The 21,113-nt window shown below is 33.4% G+C and overlaps 1 protein-coding gene across 3 annotated transcripts in view; it reads left to right on the forward strand.

The window, feature by feature from the left end:
* Positions 1-21,113, forward strand: part of PSPC1 (paraspeckle component 1) — a 79,981-nt gene that overhangs the window by 35,624 nt on the left and 23,244 nt on the right. Inside the window, exons 7-9 of one of the 3 annotated variants that reach the window (XM_019971540.2) lie at positions 8,408-8,465; positions 12,334-12,503; positions 14,698-15,170. The exons of 1 other annotated variant lie outside the window; for it this stretch is intronic. In XM_019971540.2, the coding sequence (XP_019827099.1) occupies positions 8,408-8,465; positions 12,334-12,503; positions 14,698-14,883 (414 nt within the window). In that variant the 3' untranslated portion in view covers positions 14,884-15,170. Of the gene's footprint in view, positions 1-8,407; positions 8,466-12,333; positions 12,504-14,697; positions 15,171-21,113 lie in introns of those variants that run through there. One more of the 3 variants, XR_011569766.1, reaches the window with a different exon arrangement.

Raw genomic sequence — 21,113 nt, forward strand, 5'->3', positions numbered from 1 at the left:
GCAATTCATGGGGTCACAAAGAGTCGGACACGACTGAGCGACTGAACTGAACTGAGTGGTAGGGAGCAGGAACCTTGAGTTTATAAGCATGCTCTGCTGGTGAAATGGACTTCTGTTTAGAATTCCAAGTTCTTGAACGTATATGGGTAAGTTTGCCTAGTTGTCTTGTGATACCCTCCACTACATTGTACAACCACATTTCAAATCCTGTCTTTTTTGGTTATAAATTTGTATAGTGATTCTACAAGTAGTGATTCTCAAGATGTAACATCTTAATTTGGTGTGCTGTTACTTTCCCTAAATCTTGCTTTTAAACAAAATTAAATGCTTGTATAGTAGTTTCTCTTATAAATGTAAATTTTAAGTAACTTCTTGAATTGTATTTAGGTATTATTTAAGTACTTTTAAATATTACTGTATATTGAGTTTCTTGCTTTGAGTTAACTACTTAGAAACTAGTTTGTCAAGATTTTAATCTTCTGGTAGACTACTAAGATAACTTGTTTTATGTCTATCACAAATAGAAAAAGTTATTCTCATCTACTAAATACATAATTCTTCATACATTGAAACACTTATGCTTTATTATTAGCTTTCTTCTGTTGGTGAGACCGACTTGAAATCGCTTCTCTTGCAGCTGATATTTGGTCTTCTGTTTCGTCTTTCATCCTTTGATCTGGCCAGTCATGATAATTGTTTTGATTTTGATATGGAAGTGTACTGGGTAAGAAGTTATAGGTAAAGAAATGCAAACCAGTCACCTGTATTATATGTACATTGGTAAGATACAATTAAAAGTATTATGTATGTGTTGTAGTTGATATCCAGATTGCTGATTTCTTTAAGCATTTGAGATAAAATAACTAAATTTGAGGAATAATTATATACCCCTAATTAATTTCAGTTCTTTAAAGCAGCTTTTCAAATGGAATTTTCCATGACAGTTGAAAAGAGTGATCTTGAAAATGTCCCTTAGATATACAGGTTAGAAATAAAATTCTCCTCTCAATAAAAATTTATTTAAAAATTAATTTGTTTAAAATATTTATTCCCTTCTATCTCTTGATGGGTATGGCTAGATTATATGTAGTTACACTTAATTCATTTTCAATTAGAGTCATCCTATGTATTAACAAGTAGCAATTAAGTTTGCTACTTAGTTGAATTTGACAGTGACTTCCAAACATTATGTCTACTAAGTTACCTGAACCAGGCTTTAGAAATGCACTGTTGAGTGAATGTAGTTTAAGAGATACATGTGTTTGGGTTAATGAATACAGTAAGGTAAGAATAAAATCCCCTACTTGTATTTGGGGTTCCTTCTGTTTCTGATTCAGTATTTAACAAGTTCATGACTAAAACTTGATGTAAGTTAAGATAAAATTTATTCAAAGAGAAACAGTTAAAGTTTTAAAAAAGTAAACTTATTTTTTTAGATAAAAAATATGTTCCCTTCACCCCACATGCCTACAGACTCCTCACTGTCAGATTCCCTTACATTAGATCCCTGCAGCACACGGAGATCTCTTTCTCTACTTGTTACAGCAGGTGAACCTTCACTAACACATTCTTATCACCAAAAGTTCATAGTTTATATGTGTTGCAGCACATTCTTGGGTTTTGACAAATGTGTGATGACACATACCCACACAGAATAATTAATTTCATTGCCCTTAAACATCCTTTGTGCTCCACCTAGTATTTCTCCCTCCTCATAATTCCTGGCAACCACTGATTCCCTTCTTGTGTCCATATTTTTGCCTTTTTCAGCATGTCACATAGTTGGAATGAAGAGTCTTTTCATTTTGGCTTTTTAGTAATCCACATTTAAGTAGGTTCCTCCTCTGTTTTTTCATGGCTTGATAGCTCATTTCTTTTTAACACTGAATAATAATCCGTTACCCAGATGTACCACAGTTTATCCAGTCACCAAATGAAGGACATCTTGTTTGGCAGTTAGGAATAATACTGTTATACGTATTTGTATGCAGGTTTTTGTGTGGACATAGGTTTTTGATACTTTTGGGTAAATAATGAGTATGATTGCTGGATCATATGTCAAGAGGAGGCTTAGTTTTGTTAAAAAAAAAAAAAACAAAAAAACACACACACACCAAAAACCTGTTAAAATTGTCTTCTAAAGTGGACATACTGTTTTGCATTCCCACCAGCAAAGAATGAGAATTCCTGTTTCTCCACGACCTCACCTGCATTTCCTGTTGTCACTGTTAAGGATTTTGGATATTCTAATAGATGTGTTCTGATAACTGTTTCTTTGTGGTTCCCTAATGAAGTGTGAATTAATGGTTCACTCTGGCAGTCATAAACTGAGGAATGTTTCCTCCATACTCATGGGTGTAGATACTTTGGAATGCATGCATTCGAATTGAACAGAAAACATACTGTATAGTTTATATTTTAATAGTTGTCTTATGTTAAAATATCTTCCCCCCTCCCCATATAGCAGTGAATGATATAAATGTCTTGGAAAACGCTGTTTTTTATTACTTGAATTTAGAGTGTTAAGTCTTCCATGCCTTTCTCTGTTGGTTATGTTGGAAGGTTTGCATGCTGTTATTTGAGTTCTATTAATAGGAACATTTCTTATTTCCTATTTTAGTTTATTAGAAGATTACTTTCTTGACGCACACCTTTTAATAACGCTTTTTAAATGAGTGGATAATTTCTTGGCAAAGTGGCCTACCTTTTTTTGTCATTTTATTTTTCTTTATACCTGTTTTTTAAAAAATATTTTACGTAATTGATTTCTGTTGCTTTCTTGTTGATAAATATGTTTATTCCCTAATATTTCTAGATGCTGACAGTTTGTCTTCTCTAATGAAAGTCTGACTCTCTAACAGTCTAGTTATTCTTGTTATGTAAACTTCTCTAGTGAAAAGATACATTTCCACGTGCTACAAGAATTTATTTTTAGGAAAAACTCTAGGAATATTTAATGATGGGTTGAATATTGCTACTTGCCAGAACTTATACATTTCTCTAGAGTTTTATTTCAGGATTTTTAGCATTTTCTTTATTAAGACATGGAACTGAAACAGCACATCGTGATCCTTAGATATTTCTTTAGAGATATACCCGAGAAAGGACTTGATGGATTAAAGGAGAAGGATAGTAGCTGTTGGGACTATATTCACTCAGACGAGTACTTAGATTGATCATTGTGTTGGGTGAACACACCATATCATTGCTTGCAGAATGTTATTCCAGCTGGTAATTATGTAAAGTCAGTTTTTGTTTAGTTTACTGTTTCCTAAACCCTAGGCATTCATATACATATTTTAGCACATTAAGTATTAAGGAAAAAAGTCAATATTCTCCATAAAATAATGTCTAGTTCTACATTAAGGTATATTGGTTTAGTTAATTTACATTAGGGCAAATTTTCTGCTACTTTACTTTTTCATGAGTAAATACTGACAGGAACTTACAAGCAGTGGTCCTTAAGCTTTTTGGTTTCAAACCTTTTTTAAAAGCTATTAAAAATTATTGAGGACCCCAAAAAGGTTTTAATTACACTATATCAATGCTATATTAAAAATTTAAAGAGACATTTAAAAGAAAATGTGTTGTAGTGGAAAGAGGGACCTTATTTTACAGTTTTTGCAAATTTCTCTAGTGCTCGACTTTGTGTAGTGGAAGAGTGGTATTGTTTTACTCCTTTGTGAATTTCTTTAATTTTGGGCTTTATAAGAAAATAGCTGGCTTCCCATATTTGCTTTTGCATTCCACCTATTGCAAACTGCTCTTTTGGTCAAAGAGCATGAAGGAAACCTGGTTTCACATGGATAAGTAAATGGAGACAAGTATATATATTTTAACCTTTTCAGATAATTGAAATATTCTTGTTTGATACTGCAGTGAAACTTGACAAGCAGTAGTTTCTTAAAAGTACTCTTTTGCATTAGAATCCATTCGTCTACCTTATCTTTGAGTGGATTGTTTTCCTGTGCATGAGTTTGTAATGTACCAAACAGAAAAATAGTGATCCCTTGAGTTTCACCTACTATCTAAATGTTAATGTATTTTGTTATACAAAATTAAAACAAGTCACATTTCTTAATACCATCCACTTATAAGAAATTACACAGGTCAGTAATCTGCTTGTCTGTCAAATGCTGTCTCAAGTAATAATCTTGCTCCAAGAAAATGTCTTACTCAGCTGCAGCCCAGTCACAGAAGTGGTTTTCTTGAAATATCCACCCTATTTCAGAATGCAGCAGAAATGCTTAATGTAGACATCTATTTTGTTGCATAGAATAATTAAAGACATGTACCTAAAGATAGAAAGTTCATAAAATTAATCCTTTTTACTATTTCATCCAGGTGTTCATAGCTGAAATTATTATTTTTTAATATAAAGTATCTTAATTCTTGTCCTTATACAATGTAAATACTGTTTGTCATGATTTGGAAGTAAGACTGTACCACACAATGGCCAAAGAAGAATCATGCATTCTATGCCTTGTCTTTTGTCTGGTCACCTAGAAATTTAACATCAGCTGTAATTGTCGTTGCTTGTCGTCTCACATTTCTTTCATCCATATATTCGCCATAGTCTGCTTTCCCTTCCACATAAATTCGACACCTCTTTTTCAAAAACTGATGTGCTGCATCTCTGAAGCCCGGTCAGAATTGTCTTTTGACTGATGTAACCCATTTGATAGGCTTCATTTGCCCTGATCACCACATCTCATTTGTTGCTAGAGAAAATACTGTGACTGGGTTTTTTCCCTTTCACCTGTCTCATGACAGGGTTCTGACCTACTCAACTAAGTAACTGCACACAATTCAGAGATGCTTTGTGAAACAAACTGATAGCTATTTCAGACCCATGTTGTACAGCAGGTCTTTAAGGACATTCCTCGTGGTCCAGGGATTAAGACTCCACGCTTGCATTGGGGAACTAAGATCCCATATGCCTTGACTCAGCCACAACGAATGAAAATAAAGTACAGGTGTTTGAAATGTGGCTTCTATATTTTCTTTTCTTACAATCTAATCTTTAGTCTTTTCCAGGTGCTCTGGCCCAGGCAGCCGTGACTGAAGTTATTTAACTGCAATTGTAATGTGAAGAGTACAGTGATTGCTAGTAAAAATTGAGTGCAGATGCCTTGCTTTGTGCTCTTAACACTAGGATTTTTGCTTACCATTGCTCTTGCACCGTGCCCTAGAGTGTCTCAGTGGAAAGCCCAGATAAAACAATGTTAGAACTGTGTTCTGTGAAGTAGCTTTGAGGTCGTGCACATCTTGGGCGCGTCTTGGGAGATTCTTTTCACTCCATGAACCACATCTTGAGAACTTTGTGTTGATGAACTGTTGCTCTGATACAATGTGGCTCTGGGATCAGTTGTACTTTTCTTTTGTTTTTGGTCAACTGTGTATTTAAGCATGTTTCACTAACCAGTTTTCAAAAATACATATGCATAATTCTTATAATTGAAAGGAACACCTTCTTAATATGGTAAAAACATATTAAAAACCATTGCTTTTTGTTAGTCTTTAATAAGATTCTTGAAGAATGTGAAGAAGATAATTCCATGAACTCTATTTGGGCAGATTTTTATAGGTCAGCTCAATCACTTTGCTACACGTATGACCCTGCATAAGTTATTGAACAATGCTGGGCCTTAGGTTTATCATCTCTAAAATAGGATAACATTCGATCTTACTTCATAGGGTTGCTGTGAGGATTTGTTGAATTAATTAAAACTGTCATCTTAGTTTTCTCCTTTTATATAGCGCTGCAGTCTTTTGAGATTTTGTTTACATATAAATTGTTGCCTGTTAAACCACAATAATTTTGGTTAAGTAATAATGTCATTAAAATTTGTATTATAAAAATATCACACATATTATTGTATCAGTTCCAATTTAAAATATATTAGAAGGATTTGCAGGAGCAGTTGAGGGTCTTATGTATTGTTTTTGGGTGGGTATATAGTTATAGTGAACTTCAAGTGATTTCTCCTTATTGATACTCAATATATCAAGTTATGAGAAGGACTGTCTTAATTTCTTCTGATAACACTACCCTTAAATATTATATCTGCCTCTTGCATTTTACTGGAAGTATGTAGCAATGGGTTTATAGAAAGTTAAAATAACCTTAAAATACAACTAGGGAGCTAAAATTTTTGCTTTTTCTAAATTAGTTAAAAATTGATCTGTCATCTGTATTATCTCTTTTCTTAATATTGTGATTATAGATATGTAAAATAGTACTCAGAAGTTTCCTTTAGGGAAATATTAACAAATTATGCATTTTTAGTGAAAAATGGTGTAATAGCATGAATTGTTACTGTAATCCAATGATCTGCTACCTTAGAATGTTATGACATTCTGATTGTCTCATTTAAAGATATTTTAAAACTGGAAATAGTTTATAACAGAGCATCAAAAGGGGACTGTTTCGGCCACTGTTGAATAGTTGACTTAAAACCATAGATCTCTTCAGTATGTTAATATGCTTTCTGCAAAACTCTGTTAATGAAGGAAATAGACCAATACAATATGTTTTTTTAAAAAGTACTTTATGAATGATAAAACTAAACACTACTATTTCAGAAGGTGAAAGGTAAAGCTGAAATCATAAAGAGGCTTAAACAATAAAAAGGATTCTCTGATGCCCCACCATGAATTGCAGGCATTGAGTATGGGTGTTGGAATACATAGGGGGATTTGAAAATTGAAGTCTCAAACGGTGAGACTAATAATTACTCTCTGTCAGTGATTAGCTATTGCCTACCTAGTCTTTCATAGTTAAGGCAAATCAAAAGTAAAAACCTAAGTTAAACCTTTGTTCCCTCCAACATGTTGAGACCATAAAATCCATGTATTTTACTTTGGTACTGGAGTGCAGCCAGCTCTTTGTGAGACGTATCTTCTGTAAATAATAACGTTAAAGATTTTGGGTTTGCTGAAAGAGTCCACACGTTATCACTAGGCTCTACTACTGAGGAAATGAGAGCTTGGCTTAATTTATTGATAATAGTGTGAAGTATGATTATAGAATAATATTTTCCCTATAATTTCAGAATTACATGACTTCATTGGTAATCAGTTTTATAAAATAGTCTAGCTTTCTTGCTGGTCAGTAATACTATCTGTTAATAGTCAAATGTTTTATGATGAAACAAATTTATTTTTTGGAAAGTTAAACGTTAACTTTGAGAAAGCTTTGGTATTCAGATTTTCTGGGCAACGAGAAACATTTCTTCATGGAACTGTTACATAAGTGGTGTTTTTCTCATGTCGTAGCTTCCTTATGGGTTAGCTTTAGAGGTACCTCCATTAGGTTAGATGGGCAGTTGACTTGCTGCTTAGTGGTTTTTCTCCGTTTATAGGCTTTTTATTTCCTTCATTTCTAGCTTTATAGGTACTTTTCACTAGTATTTTAAAACCAACTCGTTGTAATAAAACTGCTTTTGAAAATAGAAAAATTAGGCTTTTTTTAGATTTAGACATCACTTGGAATTTTTTTATGATTGCTACTTGTAACACTTGTTTGGTATTGGAAAAGATCATTAAATAATAGTGTAAATTTCAATTACAATATGTTGGGTAATTTCACCTAGAGATTTCACTGAAGTTAGTTCTATGTAACTGTTGGTAAATGAGTTTTTAAGGACTAGTTTTTGTACTGAAACTTAAAATGTTTTGTACATTTGTGTGGCCTTTTATGTCATAGGTAACCTCAAGAGCATTTTGTTTCAGAACTTGATGACTGTGTGATAACACTTTATTTCAGTTTCTAAAAAAATTCTTATTCAGATAAAGGAAGCAATATTATGTTGAGCTTTCAATAATTGCTTGTATGTAGTGGAGGGTTTATGGTATATCTGAAAGACCTGGTGAAATAATGCCAGAGGACTTGAAGAAAAATGCAAAGGTGAATTATATTGCAAAAATGAAAATTGTCTATAACCTTATTTTTGGCTTAGTGCCCCACAGCTGTGTTGTGTGTTTGAATACATTTGAATGTGAAAGCGGTAATGGTCATTTCTGTTTTAAGACTTTAGAGACCTAGGTGGGAGAAATAATTGGTCTTCTTGGTTGTTATTACTAGATTTTTCTTCTTCTAGACTCTAGGCATGTGTCTATGATCTCTTGGAAGAATAATATTAAAAATGTCATGTAATAGATTTTATGTATTACTCACTGGTAATATATAGAAGTATAAATTGGATGCCCTAAGCATTTGTAACATGTTTAATTAAGGCTGTGAGAGTGGTTTCTTTTCAGTGTTCTTATTAAGTAAATGATGTTGGAAATTTAAAATTTTAATGGAACATTATGTCCCAATTTATCTTTTTCTTTTTAATTTTAGATGGGAAATGTTAAGTCCTAAGATCGATAGGTTGACTGTGACAACTATGTTTACTTACAGAGAGAACAGGAAATGAGAATGGGTGATATGGGTCCCCGTGGAGCAATAAACATGGGAGGTAGGGATTTGAAGCACAGGCTTCTGTCACTTACTTGTCATTTTTCAGGGAACTATACATGCTATTTGTGGTATGTCAGTAACAAAAATTTGGAACCAACATTTGTAAGTGGTGAAATTTCCTACATTTATTAAACTGAGAAAAAAATCAGTATATTTAAAGTACGTGCTAGGAAGAACAATTTTATTTTGTTTATTCGAAGGCTAAAAGATGTATTATGTTTTAATAGATGCAACGAAAGAAACCTGTAAACAGGTTTTGATTAACAACCTGAAACTTGTAGTCATCACATGATATAATACAGCAATGATGTACTTTTAAAAATCAAACTTCATGCCCTGCAATTTTTTTGGTGTTGGAATTTTGCTAGCTTCTGAGTTATAGTGTCTTTAAACTTTTTGAGAGTATTTTATATATTTCTATTTTAACATAACATTTTGCATAACTTTGAAGCTATTTTTATTTATTTTACTGAATGTTTAACTTCTTTTGCACTAGCCCACAGTATCGTACACAGAAATGCACTGTTTGGAGACATGTGTGACTTGTCAAGTAAATGAGATATGTCTTACATATTTAAGCTCATGTATATCTTTAGAATTGATGTGAAGTTTTTAAGAAAATGTTCATAGTAGCACTTTAATATTGATTGCTTGTCTACCCAGGTGGTCAGGGGAGCAATACTAAGTAAATAAGCTAAGAGAAACATAAGTGGAATGTTTTCATAAGTTTTATTAAATTTTAACTGTCACACCTTCGAGATTTAGATAAATAAGTTTTATAAGAGTTTCACAGAAGCTGAGGTTAAATCTACATAAGTCAAGTGTACATATTGTTGCAAGGATTACATCACCTGAACACTCCAGTGCGTCAAGTGCACTCCCAGTGAGGAGATCCACATTGTGCTTAGAATGTATGCACGGTGTGTGGAATAAGAAATCTGAAAGCATCTAATATGTAGGTCGAGCATTTTTCATGACCGACCACTTCCCACCATGCCAGTTTATTGCCATTTGCCAATTAGCTAATCTAAATCATTTAAGACAAATGCTGTTTACTTTTGTCACTTTTCTTTCCTGCAAAAAAGTGGTTATTGACCATCTCTGAGATGCGGACGAAGCACAAAACATGGCCCTTAACTCAAAGAACTTAATTGTGTAGTACAATTGTAGTACAGTGGTACATGAAAAAAAATCAGAGAACCAAGAGTACATGAGAAGTTTTAAATCAGGTAGTACAGTTGAGGGTATAGTGATGTACAAGTAGTTGAGTGTTTATATCATTTTCAGAGTGAATTGTGGGCTGGTGTATAATATAATCCAGGTGGATTTAAGGATTTTCAGTGTGAGGTTGTTTGAAATGCCACTATAATTGTTAGATTGTCCATTAACATCGGAACCAAACTTGAAATATTTCTGATGTTTTAGGGACCATGAAAACAGTCTGACTTGATGAGCAACTTTATTAGAAGAAATGGGAGAATATACCTTTAGATTTCTTATTTAGTTAGGAATTTAAGAGATTTAAAAGTTTTGATGGCAATTTATTCACTAAAGAACCTTGTTTGAACACTTAGTTAGCTCCCCTAACATCCACTCCATTTAATTTTCTCCTTTTTACATTTTATTCAAAGTGAGAGTTTATCCTCAAAGTGAGAGTTATGACTTTTAAGTCTTTATCATGCAGTTGATTGTCACTGTTCAGTTGGTAAATTGTCATATTCTCTCCAGTTACATAGATGATATGTGACAGTAGGTTTTCTGGTGTACTCCACGTAGAACACAGTTTATAAAATTGCTTTTCAGGGGACCAGATAATTCTAACATTCCTTATTAGATCTTTACATTTAGTCTAATTACAGCCATCTGGTAGAAGAACATAATTACTAAAAATAAGAGTACTTCAACTGTTGATATTTGAAAATATTTGTCTTTTATTATACACATACTTGTATAGTTATATTGTATCTTAGAAGTTAGGTGTGATAATTATGTTTAATTAAAAGAAAAAAAAAACAAAACCCTAATCCTTGATCTGTTCTTTTTGGGGAAAGTTGAGGTAGGATTCCTCCTGGATCATGCCTCTGCCCTTAATCATTTTGCTTGTGGGAAAAGTTGTAGAAGTTTAGGAGAAGGAAATGGCAAGCCACTCCAGTGTTCTTGCCTGGAGAATCCCAGGGACGGGGGAGCCTGGTGGGCTGCCGTCTATGGGGTCGCATAGAGTCCGAGGTCTATGGGGTCGCATAGAGTCCGACACGACTGAAGTGACTTAGCAGCAGCAGCAGTAAAAAATTTTATTTGTAGCTATCCTAAGGGAATAGAAACATTGTTGGGTAGTTCAAGTGTAGATTTACTAGTGAGAACTTTTTGGGATTAAGGAACTACTTCCTTTCCAGGAAGTGGCTGGGGTCTGGGGATTGGGTTCAGAAGGAGCCACAGAGTATGTTGCCAGGACAACAGGAAGTCAGACTTCCTCCCTCAGCTGCTCCTGTACTGGGCCTTGTGCAAAGTTGAGCTTCATTGGATACTGAATTGTGAATTTGAATGACAAGTTCCACTCCTATTATAATGTGTTTTTGAGAAATTGAGTTCTGAATGTCATGAAATTAGCTAATACTAGAAGAAAATTCAGTCTTTGTCATGAATTTTTAATAATAAACAAGTATAACTAGTTTAAAAGTTTAAAAAGTTACAAGAGGATACCTAAAAATGTATTTGAAGTCATTATAAATGTTGTATTACAGCTTAAACATTATTGTAGTTAACATGAGGCAGGTGGATGGATGTCTTGGTGAAAAAAAAATTTGAGGTATCCGATTGTTCTCATTTCCAGAATTTCTTTATTCAGTATTTCAAAAAAAATTCAAATAGCTGTATCAATATTTTATCTGTATTTGGTTGCATTTGCTTTTAGAAAAAAGTTTTGTCATGATGAATCATTTCAATTTTTTAGTTTGTTTCTATTGTATATTTCTATATAAAGTTAACAAGTACCTCCTGTAATTTTGGGAGGCCTTCAGTAACTATGTAAAAGTCAGTTTGTTTACAGTCAACTTTATGTATATGCTGCTGCTGCTAAGTCGCTTCAGTCGTGTCCCAACTCTGTGTGACCCCAGAGACGGCAGCCCACCAGGCTCCCCCGTCCCTGGGATTCTCCAGGCAAGAACACTGGAGTGGGCTGCTATCTCCTTCTCCAATGCATGAAAGTGAAAAGTGAAAGTGAAGTCGCTCAGTTCGTGTCCGACTCATAGCCACCCCATGGACTGCAGCCTACCAGGCTCCTCTGCCCGTGGGATTTTCCAGGCAAGAGTACTGGAGTGGGGTGTTATATATGTATGTATATATGTATATATATAATGTACACACACACACATACCTACACTATATATACATATACACACACATATATACCTATATATGAGGGTGTGGTTTCTTCCATCACAATTTAATATAGTTTACATGCCAGTATTTTTAGTCATGACTATAAGAAAATTAAGTGGTTTTGTAAGTGCTAATCCTTTGCTGTTAATTTAAACTGATAGAGAGATGTCATACTTTCTTCACTCATAAGGGAGTATTAATTAGGTTAAAAAGCCGACTGCAGCAAATAATACTGATGTTTTAAAGAAAACTTTTCAAGCTTTGATAGTCTCAGACATAAAATAATTGATAGTTTTCTCATTTGTTATATGTACATTTGTTTAGCAAATGTAGTGCTCTATCAGAGTCAATAATTGAGTGTTCCATTCTTAAGGAAGTAAAATGATTTTGATAATATTCTTGTTATATAGATTGCCTAAGTATTGTTAAATTTTAAATGTTTACTCAACTAAGATAGGACAGCTCTAAGTATAGATTGTTTTGCGTAGATGCGTTTAGCCCAGCACCTGCTGGTAACCAAGGTCCTCCTGCAATGATGGGTATGAATATGAACAACAGAGGAACTATTCCTGGCCCGCCAATGGGTCCTGGTCCTGCCATGGGGCCAGAAGGAGCTGCAAATATGGGAACTCCAATGATGCCAGATAATGGAGCAGTGGTAATGTATCATGCGCATTATTGTGATTATATCAGTAGTATTTACTTCTGCCCCAAAGGTAACTTCACACTTAACATAATTTGGCATCATTTGTTTTGTCAGTAAAGATCAGTGTCCAATGAAGAAAAGATAATATTATGAACTTAGATGTTGATTTATGAGAGGCAATTTTTTATTATCTCAAGAGTTAGGATTATGATCCACGGCATGCTTTTGTATATGAGTGTATGGCAGATGTATATGTTAATTACAGTCATTTTACAGTGATTTTCATTTGTATACACCTCTTACCACCATTCAGCGTACATTCTAGTATTTTGTGATTGTGTTCTTTTCCTCTGAATTCCTTACCTTTGGTGAGGTACGAAGCCCCAATATGTATGAAAACACAGTTTTCTGTCTTTTTAAAAAAAAATCACTTATGAGTAATTTCAGAGAATTAACTGTAAAAAAATTTTCATTAAAGTTTTAAAGTATATTTTAAACATATTGATATTGCATTCTCACTAAATAGACTTAGAAATTTCAGTTACATTTACTACTAAATTTAGGCAATTTCATATCTTGGTTTGAGAGTGTGAAGATATCTTTGCCTGGGTTACATATTATAAAAATGTTTTTCAGTTGTACTTCATATTTTAAGTATCAGTGACAAGACTCATACCATTTTCTTTTCCCTTAAAGTCTGTCACTATTTAAATGAGACTTTATATTGGTAAAACATTTTCTTATTTGGTTTTTGTTAATGGTTGTCCTAAGTAACATTAAGAAAGGGGAAATTAGTTGACTGTGTATTTGGGAAAGGAAGCTCAGTTCTGGAATAGAAGATACCATTACTGCTGAGAAAGAGAAGGTATTGCTGTTAAGACTCAGACCTGCCATCAGCTCTAAACCCTCTTGATCTCAGAGACACAAGCAGTGAATATGGGTCTTAGAACCGATGGATGCACTATTCTATTTTAAGTTTTATTTACTTTAAATATAGTCCTTTAAGAATTTGGACAAACTGGATATGCCAACAGGCTTTTTAAATGAGTATCTACACAGATACCGAGGAAGTAACATAATACTGACTGTGATCAGATCCGGTGTTACATACTGATCAGTGTACCTGTGTCCTTCAGTGGAGGCTTATTTCGTAGTAAAGTGTCTGAGAGCTAGTAAAAACTTGTAAAAATACTTTGGTTAAAGTTTTTTGTAGCATGTAATCAGCAGAGACTTAGTAAAAGTAACTGGTCTGCTTTTACCTACCTCACACAGAAATGGTAACATTTATTTAAATGTCCCTCTTAGTCTTTTTCACAGTGGTATTTTACTACTGCTTATAGGGAGTTCTGTTCAACCTTTGCAATTATGATATGTAGTTATTACTGTGAAGTTTTTCAGAATACATAATTCGTGTTTAATTCTGCCTTTTGTTGACTTCTAAAAACTATTTCCCCAGTAATAGTCTTTACAGAAAAGCACCTTCCTTGAAAGTTTTCATGCTGAAATTATAACTGTGTTTATTTATACTTTCTATGTTAAATGCATTACTGTTGAAATTTTTATAATATTTACTGTGTTGGCCAAAAAGTTGGTTGGAGTTTTTCCATAAGATGGCACAGAAAAACCTGAATGAACTTTTTTGGCCAACCCAGTACTTCTTCAAACAATGTGATGCTGCTCCCCAGTTTTGTCTCTGATTTTTAAAACACAGTACGTTTATTAATTGAACTGTTACATGCAGTATAAACTTTAATGAAAGAGAGGGAGTTCCCTGGCAGTCTGTATTTAGGACTGTGTGGTTTCACTGCTGTGATCCTGGGTTCATTCCCTGGTCAGGGAACTAAGGTCCCACAAGCCACATACAGCATGGCCAAGCGAAAAATAAATACAAATAAAAAGAGAGAACAGTAAAATAATAACTAAGTTTAAGATGGCATTCACTTTGTAAAATCAGTTCGTTTTTCATGAAATTGGGGCATAGCATTAGCAAAATGTAACTCTTCATTCAGATGCTTCTTTTATTTTTTATTTTTAAAACATAGTAACTAATTAAATTGCTCCTTTCTTCCTTCTATGTGTGATCCTGATTCTGCTGGACTTTCTGCTGAACTTCATGACACCACCACTTGGGATTGTGCCAATTTTTCTTGTCACTTATATTTGGCGTGTTCCAAATGGACTTCACATTTGTTATGTGGTATTCTAGCACAATGATAGATTTCCGCAAGGACCACCGTCTCAGATGGGATCACCTATGGGTAGTAGAACAGGTTCTGAAACCCCTCAAGCACCGATGAGTGGCGTAGGTCCTGTTAGTGGTGGTCCTGGTGGTTTTGGTAGAGGGAGCCAAGGGGCCAACTTTGAAGGCCCTAACAAGCGTCGTAGATACTAAACAGTCTTTCGTTCATGACTGTTTAGAGGAGAAAAATAACTTTTACCTGTTACCTAGAAGAAAAGTTTTATTGTTATTGTATTTAGACTTTAAATTTTTTTTTAAATACTTGAAGTTTTTGTATTTTTCTTTATTCATAAGCTTTGTAGATTAGAATGGTAATGATGATACTCATCATTGTGAATGTTCAAATGTGTTTGTGACTTTAGCTAAATATAAGTATGCCACAGTACTGTGAATTTTGTGTAGTTAATCTCAATAAAGAAATCATCTTGGATAATTTTAAACTGTTATTAGTGGTATTCTCTTACAGTTTTATTAAACTTTGCTGTAACGGTAATACTTGGATTGCTTTAACTAACCCCAGCCATTTACAAATGACAATGATTTTCATTTGTGCAAGTTGCCCTGAAATAGGAGCTTAGTGAAAACTGATGTCAGTAAGGGGCAGACAGAGTAGCAAGTGGGGGAGGGCGGGTGTGGGGATTACACCTGTATGCACCATTGATGTCCTGTGAAATCAGAGTTGCTGTCTACATTTCATACAGATTCTGAATATTCAGATATTCTCAGGAGGAATATTAAGGATATCTTTGTCTTGTGCCGAGTTTTCCAAATAAATCTTTTGAATCTTGAAAAAAAATGTTTGAAGGCAAATCTCTTTTGCTTATAAAATATCTATTTTTAATCTTACCGGCTTTTATTTATTTGGTGTCAATATCTAGATCTTACTCTTTAAATTTTCTTTAAAATCAAACAATAAATAGCATTAGCTAGGATGTTAGTTGGGAATTTGCTGTGGTATTTAAAAGAAATTGGGCACTTCTTGAGCATGTTTGTTTCCAGAAATGTTCAAGGTAGCCTGACTCTGCAGGGCTATGAATGTTCAGGAGTCTCTCTGCAGTCAGACAGGCGAGGTGTGCTTGTCTCCGAGAAATATGGTTCATGTGGTGAGTGTTACAGCAATCAGATTAGATCTCTTTCCTATCAATTATGTTTTGAAGATTGATTTTCAGTAGTATGGAGAAACATCACATTAGGATTTTTATTCTAAAACAGTTCTCATTAAAAATTTTGTATGTTAGCCATGTTTAATTTAAAATTACATTTGAGGAATCATGTATTTAAGCCACAAATCTAAGGCATCAGGCATTGGTTGTAGCACAGTTACTTCTCACATAACATTTCAGTGTGTTACTATACCATGCTTTTAGCATTTTTCTGAAGAAGAATGTGTTTTAAAAAAGTGAGCAGTGTGTAAATATTACCCAGGCATGGTAATACCCATTTTTGCTGGAAGGCATCCTTTGAAAAAAGTTTGGTTACTTAAGATTGCATAAAAGCAATTGACTATAAGGCATGCTTGAGATGCATGCTTTTGTATCAAATTTTTCTTATGTACTATTTTATGTTCTATTTTTTTAGACACAACAATATGGATGTAGTTATTTTCCAAAATTGGCAGCATTCTATTGTTTTTGGCAAATCTTTGAAAACACGATAAGGAGATTGTAAAATAATAGACTATTCTCATCACATTTTCTGTGAATGTGAGTTGGCAAGGGGTGTGTAATTTGTAATGTTTGTGACATTAATTGCAGCGTGGGGAGTTTTAACATCAGCTATAATTTTTAAGTGATATCTGCTGCACCTGAATATACCTTTCCTGTCATCTGTATTTTTATTCTTAAAATCTTTAGGTAATTTTTAGTATTGTATTTTGCTTCAAAACTGAATTAAAATTGGGAGAAACTTTGTCCTTGATGTTAATACCAAGCTAGCTTTGGCCAAGGCTGTGAAATTCCGTACGATTCACTCAAGAACATTTGAAACCATTGCACAAAGAGATGCCCTAATCTGAACATTCTAGTGTCCGGCTCATTCTGGCTCCAAGAACAGAGCTCTACACAGCTTTTTCCCTTCATCGAGAAAGTCCTTGTTCCAGTTCTTACCAAGTTTACCCTGGAAACAGCTTCTGAGTGAGTCAAGTGGAGCATCTGTGAACTCCTAGTTACTCAAGTTTTTAGTGTTTTTGTCCAGTTAAACAACTTTGTGGCTCAGTCATTATTTTTTCTTGTGGAAAAGTATGCCAAGGAAAACATTTGAATGCAATTTGCTTAAAACTTGTAGATATAAAAATAAAGAATAGTATTAGCTTTTCTAAATAAATGTGATTTTGTCATCCATGCTCCCATAATTCTTTTCTTAAAAAGATAATATGAAACAATATTAGTAGTATAACATCACAGTATTATGTTTCTTTTTGTGTAATGATTTGAAACATTTAAAGTCTGCATGATTTAGGTTTCATATGCTGTTATTAATATGCACAAAATAAAATGAATATCCATTTTCCTAATTGTTTTATTTTAGTGATGTATTTTGTTAATTTCTCCGTTTTTATTTTGAGAATGAATGTATTCATTTTCTTCTTGACTTGATTCTGTCTTTAAAAAGCTATTGGTTAACTTGTATTTCATAAAGCTCAATTTGTTATTTTGAGTTTTTAGATTTTTATGCTTAAAATCAGTGCTGAGCATTCATTGGAAGATATTAAATATTTGTTTTGAATCCTACAATATCAGTAACATGGGAAAAATATTTGTTTTACCTAGAATTGCCATTTAATAGAACCAGAGATGATCAACAATGACAGTATCTGAATTGGATTTTGTTTCTCAAATACCTAATTGAATTATGCTATCACATTTTATTCAGAAATGTACCTGTCAAACATACAAGTTTCAGAAAGTTGGTGTTACATGTAAACTCTATAATAATTGCTAAATGTCACAGTGAATGGTTAATAGTCACATTAATGATTTGGGGGTGGGTTTATAATTACAAATTAGGTTATGAATGAGAGAAAGTACATAAATGTGTGATTGAATGGAGATGGTTTGTGGAAGAATGTGATAAATGTGTGTTTAAACCTCTAAAATTTTTGATATTTAGTGTCAAATGGTGCTAGTCAGAAATGAAAAAGATACCTTACTAGGGAAGAGTATGATACTTAAATGTGGGTTTTTTGGTATGTTAGGAGTTTTGTTATAATATGTAGTAGTATGTTTAACCATATTCGTGAAATTTGAGAGCATAACTGATTTTAAAGTCAGACTTACTTTTAAGAATAAGGCACATTCCTGACTCCTAGATTTCACCATTGTAAATGTTGCCCTGTCTTTTCCTTCCTAGTTGGTTAGATGCTCCTCCACAGGAACTCCTGGGGTCAGAGGAGGGGCTACTTCAGAGTAAGTAGCCAGGCCATCTGTTAAGTGGTACATGTAGCCCAGTATGGGTTATTTCATTGTAAACAAATAATGGTTAAATAAATTGACAGTAGTTTTACATTTTTCAAGAGCATTGTTTCCTTTCCAGTACCCTTCATTACTAAATTTTTAAAAATGGGAAACTGTAGTAGTATAAGATACTGGTTTTCTCCAGTGTGTATAATGAAGTATACACATACAGTTTCCTGATTGAATGTGGTTAAGTAATTTATAGAATGTCACTCTGGGAAAATGGTGAAGAATTTCACTATTTTTATAGAATCTGATTTTTTAAAAAGTTTTCTGATCTTTAAAATCAGGATTATATATTGTGTATTAGTTCTTTTAAAATCAATAGCACTATCTTCTGAGTATAGGAAAAAATATCTTGAAAGGGTCTTTGTTTCAAAGGGTCTTGATTACTGAATAATGTTATTACTGATTGAAGTTTGAATCTTACATGACTGAATATTTAAAGGTCCAAGTGCTGTGTTACCTTGGGAATATTATTTGACCTTTTGTCTTTTTCTATAAAATCGTGTTTAGATTATAAGTGTCTTTAAGGATTCCTTTTGGTTGAAACCTATTATTAGGGTATATTTTTATTCACCTGGTGGAATTAGCAGTGTGTACTTTTTTGTTTTGAGATACTTTCAATATGATAAACTTTCATTTTCTAGATGAAGAATATCACATTTCTTAGAGTAATGTAGCCAGAGTTTGTAATGCATATTTAAAAGAATTCTTTTTCAAGTATATTGTATTATAGCTTAAATCAGTGTTGTAACTACCAACTCCTCTGTTCAGATTTTGTTGACTGTTCATTTAAAAATCTTCATTAAAATTACAGTTTGTCATCCCGAATTAAAGCAATGAGTTTCAAAAGAGATGGTATTGCTTCTAAGTAAAATGTCAAGTTTCAGGCAGTTCACTTCTGTGTAAAAATTGACTTGAATTGTTAGGATTAGGTAGAATGAAGTGTATATAATTTGAATACGTGAATTTTTCTTTCTACGTATTCTTTATATTTTTAAAAAGTATAAAAAATAAATGGTTTTAATTTACTCATTAAATACAAGGGCCTTGTGTTGATTGGTTCCGTAATAATGTAAGTGTACCATATGTCTTAAATGGCATGTTGTTGAAGGTTTTAGAATTGATATTTACACCTGGAATTTGTTTCCAGCTCTGAAATTGTCACTACAGGATCAAGTTCATTTTTATTGTGTGTTATACATCTCAGTTTAAGGTAAAATATATATATATGAAATAATATAAAAAGCTGTAGGAATCTATAATGTTTCATGGCATATTTGTGAGTGGATCTTTAAGAAATAGTCTTCGAGTTCTGATGTCTTTTATGGGAAGTGTCAGTGAACCAGGCTTCTGTGAATGAAGCTTTGTGTATGTTTTATCCTTGCCGTGTTCTGTGCAAGTTATGTACATTTTTATTTTTGTATGCTTGTTTAAAAAATTATTTTCTGCAGATTATTCATATTATCTAATACATAAAAATAAACAAACCATCTTATTTCATTGTACATTTTGCCAGGATGATTTTAGTTAATTTCTTGTCAAGGTATGTTTTAATTTAGATAATGTAAATTCATATAAAATATGATACATTGCTTAGATTTACAAGTGTGACTTTTTATGTACTAAACAGATGTTAAACAACTTCACATAGTGATTCTCTTTTAATAATTTCTGACCTTTTTAGTGTTATAAATAATAATAACTTGCTCAGTGGTTATTTAATCTATAATCTTTCTTTTTTTATGCCTGTGGTTAAAATATTTACATTTTTATGCCTGTGGTTAGAATATTTTAAACAGAATAACTATGAAGCCAACAGTTTAGCAAACTTAGCAAACTGGGTTGTGAGAAATAAATGGTGTGGTATCTAATACGAATATATCATTTTATGACAAAAAATGTTTATGGGAGCTCTGTCATTAAGAATTCACTATATTTGTTTATTTGTTGCACCAGTTATGTATTGAGAGGTCCTCTTGTATTTTGGACCCATCTCCAGAGCTGAGATACAACAGTGGGGGAAAAAATCCCTGCTATAAATTTCAGTAGTCGTGGATGTCCTCTGAATTGATGGCTCTCAGGCTAAGTGTGCACTGGAATCACCTGGAGGTTCAGTAAAACAGACCTCTGGGCCCTAGTCCAGAGTTTCTGATTCAGCAGGTCTCAGGTGGGGCTAAACAGCAGGCATTTGTAACAAGTTCCCAGGTGATACCCATATGTTGGGTCTGGGGACCCCACTTTAAAACCTCTTTTCTAAAGTGTTCCTCTGAAGAGGCACAGTAACTCTTTCAGTTGGTTGTTTTTGGTGGTGGTGGCATAGGGGATTGTCCTGGTACATTGTATGTTGAATAGAACCCTTAGCCAATCGTTAAGAGAAACCAAAACACTCTTCAAGCTTTCCCAGGTTCTGCCAACTGGCAAGAACTGCAAAAAATCTGTTATTGTTATCAGGCTATGGCTTGGCTATTGAGTGCTGAGTCCTAAACATAATGCTCTTTTTGAAGTAGGATTTTATTATGTGTGTGTTCATAAACCTAGTTAGTTTAAGTGAAGGGGGCGTATAGAGAAATACACACTTTGAAATGTAAAGTTTTTTCACTTAACTGATTCTCAGCTATCCTTACCAGTATGAGGTTGAAACAGTGTAATAATTTGTTTTTGTGTCAGTGTATTTGAATGTGCTTGTGCCAGATGACCTGTGAAGGTGCTAGAAAACTGCTGATCTTTACTTCCCATCCTGGTGAATATGAATAGAATGATACTATTTTGATGAAATAATGGGTTTTGTAAGTGAGCTCACCTTTTGCTTTTCCAGATTGAGGGTAAAGTTTTGATAAATTATTTTTTCTAAGACCATGTGTATATTTACTAAATGTAATTTCTTTTGCTTTGCAGCTTCAATTTTTATTACGCACTTTAGTGATA

The sequence above is a fragment of the Bos indicus genome, chromosome 12 (assembly GCF_029378745.1).
Source record: "Bos indicus isolate NIAB-ARS_2022 breed Sahiwal x Tharparkar chromosome 12, NIAB-ARS_B.indTharparkar_mat_pri_1.0, whole genome shotgun sequence".
Classification (NCBI taxonomy): Eukaryota; Metazoa; Chordata; class Mammalia; order Artiodactyla; family Bovidae; genus Bos; species Bos indicus.